This window comes from Schistocerca serialis, chromosome 2, assembly GCF_023864345.2.
Source record: "Schistocerca serialis cubense isolate TAMUIC-IGC-003099 chromosome 2, iqSchSeri2.2, whole genome shotgun sequence".
NCBI classification, from domain to species: Eukaryota; Metazoa; Arthropoda; class Insecta; order Orthoptera; family Acrididae; genus Schistocerca; species Schistocerca serialis.
Window position 1 is genome coordinate 1,159,565,498 of NC_064639.1, and position 8,193 is coordinate 1,159,573,690.

At 43.2% G+C, this 8,193-nt stretch overlaps 1 protein-coding gene and 1 non-coding gene across 2 annotated transcripts; one reads left to right on the top strand and one right to left on the bottom strand.

Annotated features, from left to right (window-relative positions):
* Window positions 1-377: 377 nt before the first annotated feature.
* LOC126458617 (uncharacterized) lies at window positions 378-3,023 on the top strand. The gene is made up of 2 exons (XM_050095783.1): window positions 378-676; window positions 1,917-3,023. The coding sequence occupies exons 1-2, from the start codon at window positions 407-409 to the stop codon at window positions 2,247-2,249; spliced, it is 603 nt and encodes a 200-aa protein (XP_049951740.1). The 5' UTR covers window positions 378-406; the 3' UTR covers window positions 2,250-3,023.
* Window positions 3,024-7,106: 4,083 nt separating this feature from the next.
* Window positions 7,107-7,180, bottom strand: Trnaa-ugc (transfer RNA alanine (anticodon UGC)). Its single transcript has one exon. It is a non-coding gene; the product is annotated as a tRNA-Ala (tRNA).
* Window positions 7,181-8,193: the final 1,013 nt, after the last annotated feature.

The following is an 8,193-nucleotide window of genomic DNA, read 5'->3' on the forward strand; positions in this document are numbered from 1 at the left end:
TAGTCATTGCACTGGTCCCGGTTCCGCAACCACTTGTGCTGAGTTTAGTCCCGTGACGGTTTACTGCCTACCGCTACATTAAGCCTAGTTTAAGCCCGTCTCACACGGAGCAAGATTCGCTGTAAGTTTCCTTGCTGGCCCGCGTGACGGCTACCTTGCTGGCTCCGTCGTCTGCTAGCGGGCTACCTTGCTTTTTTTAGGATAGGTCCGGTGCTATTTTTCTTGTAAGGTTCCCTGCGTGCTACCTGTGTTGGCCAATCATGAGACGTTTCGTTTGTGACGTCAGACGCGGAAAACTTGGGCAGGAAGGCTTTGTTGATACTTGATAACTTGATAGTTGGTGTAGTCGGCTGGTCGCTTTTCTGCTGTAGTGAGGTGTGGTAGGAAGTTCTTAAATTATTAAATAATGGCACCGCAGTGGTCCAAGGAAGCGATTGAAGCATTGATACGTACTTCTAGGGAAGAACAGTGTCCGTACGTCATAAAAAGCGCAAACTATTATAATAAACACTTGCGTGCAGAAACACTCGAAAGAATTGCAAGTGCCGTGTGTCATGATCAACCATATACGACGAGCAAGGAGTGTTATAGCAAAATTCACAATTTACGTACTCAATTTAAAGTGGAGTACGCCAGAGTAAAATCATCGAAAAGCAGTGGCGCTGGGATGAACGACGTAAGTACAAAACTATGAATTTTGTGTTGAATGTAGAAACCTACTACTTGCAAAAATCGGACACATTTAAGACTATTTCCTAGAAATATCGCACGGAATATTCACCCGATTTTTAGAAGCACATAATCTTGAATGGTAATTGATTACGATGTAGCTTTCCCACGTACATTTTACTATGTTAATATGAACTTACAATTTTGCAGATACACAAACCATCTTTATGGTATTATGATAAGTTACTGTTCATGGCAGATCATTGATTGCCAAGAAAAACCACATCCATAGGCCTGACTCAGCATACCATGACTGATGACTATGAAAGTGAAGAGCTAAGTTACCTATTTACTTAAGACAAAAACTGAATTTCATGGGTGTTAGACACATTGCATGTTCATTTAGAATACTGTGCTCCACTGCCGTAGTTATTCATACAAAATCATGTAGCGGGTAGTAGTTTCGTAAAATTATTTTTGAAAATGAGGTTATTCTGTTCGAATCTATTTAAGAACCATAGTAAACCCTGAAGGAAATATTTTTAAAATTTTTTAACCTTTTAGAAACTGGAGCAAAGTAGCTCTAGTGTGAATTAATTTGCTTGTGGATAAGTATCAGTTTTCCCTGTGGTTTTGATATGGTTTTATTTCTTCTGTATGATTCCCAGTCTCCTTCTGAACGTTCTCATCAGCAATTTGTTCTTATGATAGGCCTTTATCACTAGAATAATCAAGCACTGTCTGGTTTCTTCCTTCTATCAGGTTGTTTACTAGTACCTTTCGCTGATTCTGATGCATTTTGTGACATTTTTAGCAAATGTTCCATTTGTTATGGATTACTGGAATTCTTTCAGATTTTGTGTGCATTGTAATTTGCATATTGGTGTGCTCTTGGCTTTTGTTTGCATTCATACCCACTGTAACAACTCTAATCTCTTAAGCAGTATTCCTTCCCAAGTTGCTGCAGGTGTAAAAGACAGCATTGAAAACATTGTGGAGCTACTTTGATCAAATTTGTCAGTGGGATAAAGTTGCCTCAGTTTCCCTGAAATTGGTGCAAAGAAAACCCCCACCCCCCCCACTTTTATAATAACAGAATGTGATTTAAATAGAAGTTACCCATTATGTAATAACTGTTTCTTACATTATTTACAAAACTTCAGTATGCTCAACTGTTCATTGTGATGTTATGTGTTTCATTCAGTTACAGTATTGCAATAAATTTCAGAATGTTCTGCAATTTACAGACATGCAGTCTCTCATCTTCCCAAAGTGTGGATATGGAGCCATCTCCACATCAGTACATGGAAGAATGTTATAGTCTTGATGTGGATGTGCTGAATGATGTCTGCATTGTGGAACAATGTGCAGAAGTACCACCACAAACAACAGTAAGAACAGCAGCACCACCACAACCACCTATCCATGCCTCTCAAAGCAGGGATGGAAGAAGGAAGAGGCCTGGTGATGGGTACATGAGTGCTGTTGAAGTAATTGCTGATAAAATATGTGCCACCCGAAGACCGCCAACAACCCTCGGCAGAGTTAACTATGGACAGTTGCATGGTATTCATTGCTAACCTTTCAAAGGAAATAAAGTGCTGTGGAATCAGGATGCAATTAATAAGAGATCTCGGGGTCGACAGAAACGTCCGATCTCAGGCATTGTCTTTGACCCATGACATAAGGGTGTTGTGGTGTGTGACGTCATGACAGCGCGGAGTTGGGTTTGTGAGTGTGGCGTGTTTGTAGATGTCATCGTGTTGTGGTTTGTTGTGCCCTCTGGTGGTATGTTCAGGGTTTTCGTTTGTTTGGTGTATTGGGCTCAGGTTGCTGTTGCTCAGTGTCGAGTGCTGTTTGCGTATTTTTGAAGCGGAATTCGTTTCAGTGAGTTAACGGTTTTGTGGTTTTGTGTGAAGGTTAATGTAGTGATGATCCCTGTACGTTGGGTGGTATTGTTATTAACTTTAATCGGTTGTGGTTTTTTGTTCAGGAATGGATATGAAAGATAAGATAAATAGTTCGCGTTTGTGGGCTATGATGGGGGACTCAGCTTTAGAGCTGATTAAGTTCCTACAGCTTTGTGGCCTAATTGCTGAGGTGGTGAAGTGCGGTTTGTGCAGTGAAGCAATGAAGTTGGTTAAAGTTCCGGCCTCTCGCACCAGGGACTCATATGTGGCGCTGTCGGAAAGACGACATATGGCGGTACCTGGTTCGAGAAGTCTAGGTTGGACATGCGTGACATTGTACTTGTTGCTTATTATTTTTGTTATAAATCCCCACAGAGTTTTTGCGCACATGAGACTGGTGTGAGTGAGAGGAGCATTCTGGATGGGTATTCGTTTTGTCGTGAAGTGTGTTCAGAATTTATGAAGCACAGGGGTAAGTTGGGGGGGCATGGGGTTGTTGTGGAGGTGGTGGCTGCTCTTTGGGTGTGGGGGCTGTTGTTCCGGGTGGGGGCTTCCGAATGTGTTTTTAGGGTTGTGGAAGGGCGGTCCAAGGCCGAATTAGTGGGGTTAATTGAGGAATATATAGAGCCGGGTTCCACAGTAGTTTCTGATGCTTTTTCTTCGTATATGGGGTTGGGTGAGAGGGGATTTAATCATTTAGTAGTGAACCATAGTTTAGAGTTTAAGAATTATGAGACAGGGGCTTGTACTAATACAATAGAGGGGATGTGGGGGGGCGGTTAAGTCAGTTCTTGGGAGGGGGAAGAGGCGCTCTTCCAATCTTCAGTCTCATTTAGATGAGTACTGTTGGCAGAAGAGTGTTCCAGAGGGCTATTGTGTTGTTCAGGTTTTCTTAAGGGCTGTGGGTAAAATGTATAGGCCGAAAGTGGTTAGTTAAGGTGGTCTGGGTAGGTGGGTGGGTAGCTGTGGCTCAGGGTGGGGTGGGTGGTTTATTTTGCTGTAGAGTATTTGTTAAGGTGGGGGGGGGGGAGTGTGTTTGTTTTTTGTTTTAGTTGTGGAGGATCTATTTTGTTGAAGTTTTTGTTGGGTTGTAGTGTGTGATTGAGATTTTTTATGTTGCATTTGGGTTTTGTTTGTGAGTTTTTTATTTTGGGGTCAGGGGGGAGGTTGGGTTGGTTGGGGGGGAGGTTGGGTTGGTTGGGGGGGGGAGGTTGAGGTGTGGGTGGGTTGGGTTGGGTTTTTCTTTTGGTTTAGTATTTTTTCATTGGGGTGTGTGTGTGTGTGTGTGTGTGTGTGTGTGTGTGTGTGTGTGTGTGTGTGTGTGTATATATATATATATATATATAATGGAAGGAAACATTCCACGTGGGAAAAATTTATATATAAAAACAAAGATGAGGTGACTTACCGAACAAAAGCGCTGGCAGGTCGATAGACACACAAACAAACACAAACATACACACAAAATTCAAGCTTTCGCAACAAACTGTTGCCTCATCAGGACAGAGGGAAGGAGAGGGGAAGACGAAAGGAAGTGGGTTTTAAGGGAGAGGGTAAGGAGTCATTCCAATCCCGGGAGCGGAAAGACTTACCTTAGGGGGAAAAAAGGACAGGTACACACTCGCACACACGCACATATCCATCCACACATACAGACACAAGCAGACATATTTTCAGCTTGTGTCTGTATGTGTGGATGGATATGTGCGTGTGTACGAGTGTGTACCTGTCCTTTTTTCCCCCTAAGGTAAGTCTTTCCGCTCCCGGGATTGGAATGACTCCTTACCCTCTCCCTTAAAACCCACTTCCTTTCGTCTTCCCCTCTCCTTCCCTCTGTCCTGATGAGGCAACAGTTTGTTGCGAAAGCTTGAATTTTGTGTGTATGTTTGTGTTTGTTTGTGTGTCTATCGACCTGCCAGCGCTTTTGTTCGGTAAGTCACCTCATCTTTGTTAGAGAGAGAGATTGTGGCGGCCAATCTAGTTTGTAGGGGTGTAACTTTCTTGTGGTAAGTTTTCATTTTTTTGTTTTCGGTGTATGTGTTGTGTGTTGGGATCTAGGGAAGTGTTTCATTGAAGTGAAGTGTATGGCTGTGAAGGTTGGTATTGGTATTGGGAGATATTTTTGAGTTACATAGGTAAAGGGAAGTGGTCGATCCTAACTTATGGGATTGGGAGCTGCTGTTGAGCTATATAGTTGGAGGGAAGTGTTCGATCTCAATGTTTGTTTTTGTAATGGGAGATGGGATCGGGAGTTGCTGTTGAGCTATATAGGTCAAGGGAAGTGTTCGATCCCAATTTATTGGATCGGGAGTTGCTGTAGATCTATATAGGTCAAGGGAAGTGTCCGATTCCAGATAATATTGTGTTTTGTGGTATTTGGTGGGTTTTGTGATGTCGATTTTTTCGTCGTTTTGCGTGGTTTTGTATGGGGGTGGGTGCCTAAATTTGTTTGTATTTAGTTTGTCCCCACCCAAAAACCCCCAATTTCCTGCGCTTGTCCCGTTAGTCATTAGGCTTTTTGTGAAACGTGTGTGTGTTTGTTTTTCGATGTATTTTCGTCTTTGTAATATGTATGTAACGACTTTATATGCGCCATATTGGAATTGTCGTTTATGGTCGTTTCCGCCATATTTGTGACGTCATGGATCAAAGCAGATGGGTGGGATCGGACGCTTCCGTATTTCCGAGACCTCGTTAACATAACCACAGAGGCAAAACTAAAAGACCTACAGAAAAAAATTGAGAACTCCAACAAGTGAAAGTGAAATTGTGTGCTCCAATTTAAATTGATTGCATAAATTGTTCATCACCATGTGTTTCTTCTGAATCAGAGGCGAAACCATACAAAGCAGTTCTTCAAATACCAATACATCCATTCGTATAAAATTGGCAAAGGATGTACGAGCTTCTGTCCTATAAAATAGTCGTATATAACAGTTATTATTGGTATATTTATAAAGTCAAACAGTAATGAAATGATGATACTTTTCAAACAAAAGTAGGTGTTATGCGAACTAACCACAACTCTTTATGAAGCAGGGAGAGCACACCTTTTCCAGCGTTTCTCCTCTTAATCCAGTTTTTCGTCCATTTTTTCTTTCTTCTTCTCTCATTAGCATGCATTTCTGCATCGTTCAGTGCCAAAACAACTAATAACGCCAGTTAGTTCTGAACACCTGTACCTGAAGCAGCCATCTTCGTTTGTTACAACATGCAGCTGATCACAACACAACTAGCTGCTGATCTTGCACCGTGGGAGAGCTTTGGCATGGAAGATAGCCGGCTCCTTTCCCTGCAAGCTGGCAGGCATGCACGCCACCTCACAAACTTGCGGCGAACCGTGCTCCGTGTGAGACGGGCTTTGCACAATGACACTAGGTTGCAGGCAGCTGCGCCACCGGCCACTGCACATGCGCACCACATGTTTGCACAACTCGTTGGTGAAACTAAACACTTTCGTTGTGTTCCAACTTTGGCGACACTAGTTGCATGCGTTTTGAGGTTAGGTGAGTTCGTAGAGTGTAGACAAACTGAAATATGAAGTGGGGAGCGAAGAATAATGTTCGATTTATGGATATCTATGCTTTGCATAGGTGTTTGTGGGTTTTCAGTGATGCTGAATCCAAAAATAAGCAACATATTGCTGCCGCTGAGACCATCATGTGTGATTATAATATAGATGGTTTGACAATATCCGAGGTGGAGGGTGAAATTTATTGAGTTAGGGGCATGTATACAACTGAATTAAGAAAAATACGAGCAAGTGTAATTCTAGCTGTGGCAATGCTCTCGTCTATAACAAATCCCATTGTTAGAGTTGTCCAACTCTTTGTTAAGGAATATTACTGACAGGAGGGAAGGCTATACAAATTCAAGAAGCTGCACTCTTTTTCAATATTAGTCTATTTAAAACGTCACAGCAGTGCTTCCCATTCACATATGTTAGAATTTTGAAATATTGCCACTGTTCAGATCTATCTTCAAGAGAGTAGTTTGCAAACCATTCTCTTCTTAGTGCGGCCTGCCTTGAATAATTATGCTGTTAATGTTAATAATTATTGGTGTTAATGAAAAAGCATCATCATGAAACTTCTAAAAAGTGTCATCACCAACTAAGACCGCATCTTGTATCATGCCGTGTGTTCTCGATGGTAGTGCACGCAATATGATATGTTGGTTGGTTGGTTGTTTGGGGGAAGAGACCAAACAGCGAGGTCATCGGTCTCATCGGATTAGGAAGGGATGGGGAAGGAAGTCGGCCGTGCCCTTTCAAAGGAACCATCCCGGCATTTGCCTGGAGAGATTTAGGGAAATCACGGAAAACCTAAATCAGGATGGCCGGACGCGGGATTGAACCGTCGTCCTTCCGAATGCGAGTCCAGTGTGCTAACCACTGCGCCACCTCGCTCGGTAATATGATATGTAATTTCATTTCTGGCGACAGTGCTTCATGCTATTATAATGAAATGAACACCCTCAGCTGCTTACAGGCGTTGACATACGTCAATGGGGACAGATGAAAATGTGTGCCCCGACCGGGACTCGAACCCGGGATCTCCTGCATGCATGGCAGACGCTCTATCCATCTGAGCCACCGAGGACACAGAGGATAGCGCGACTGCAGGGATTTATCGCTGGCATGCCTCCCGCGAAACCCACATTCTCAACGTACTGTCCCGCACTACATGCATTACAGTACCTTTACTCCTTATTGCATAATTAACTTGATTTAGAAGAAACGTAAGTAGTTATGGTGACATTCTAAGATAATTAAAAGAACTTGTTGGGTCTTCCATTGTAAATTTCAGCAAGGATGCTGAGCAACTGAGCTGACGTCTTTTCTTCATCGTGTCGTGAATCAAAACACATCTCTAATTTTTTTCTTATGCAGCAATTCCACGCAACAAGCTTTAACTCCATCACAACTCATGCGATGTGCAGCTGCTGAAAGTTTCATTTCGGACATGACACAGGGACACACACGACGACGAAACTGAGGTGTATACTGGTGTCCACGTGTCTACAGTCAAATATGAAACCACTTGCAAGCAACTCATTCCACCCAACAAGTGACACAACTCAATGTCGTTGTGTAAACTAGGCTTTACGATAATGCGAGTCTCTTGGCCAGCTCGCGCTCTCGCAGTCTCGGGCCAGCAAGTGTCCTATTCGACAATTCTCATCTCAGCTCAGTTTCATAGCGTGACGTCAGCCATCCCCGCGTCACGTGCCTGTGCCAGCAATAATGAGCCGCGTACTCGGTGAGAGGCAAGCGAGACTGAGCAGCGTTTTGACGTGCTCTAATGGGCACCTTGTCCTCAAGCCATTCCACCATGTGTACCCCCTCTAAGACAAAAATGAGGCACCACGATCTAGATAGACCCTCATGAAGTTGTGTGCTGGACCAATGTCCCCCCTCCCCCCAATCTTTTCAGAGAAGGCCATCTGTACAATTTCCTCCTCCTGTGAGGTGATGGCTACCAGTGGATAGCTTTCCTGGATAACTGCCACCTTAAAAACTGAGACTGCAGTACTATAGGTCTGTTTCCCTATTTCTTGCCTTGGTTTTTTCTGGGCTTGCTTATCCAAGGAGGAGGGAGTCTTAGATTCCTCC

What these genes read in the sequence shown, in the direction of transcription:
- LOC126458617 (XM_050095783.1), top strand. Translation starts at nt 407, where the DNA reads ATGGCACCGCAGTGGTCCAAGGAAGCGATTGAAGCATTGATACGTACT. An exon ending in GTGGCGCTGGGATGAACGAC is followed by an intron (nt 677 to 1,916) that starts GTAAGTACAAAA and finishes TGCAATTTACAG; the next exon opens with ACATGCAGTCTCTCATCTTC.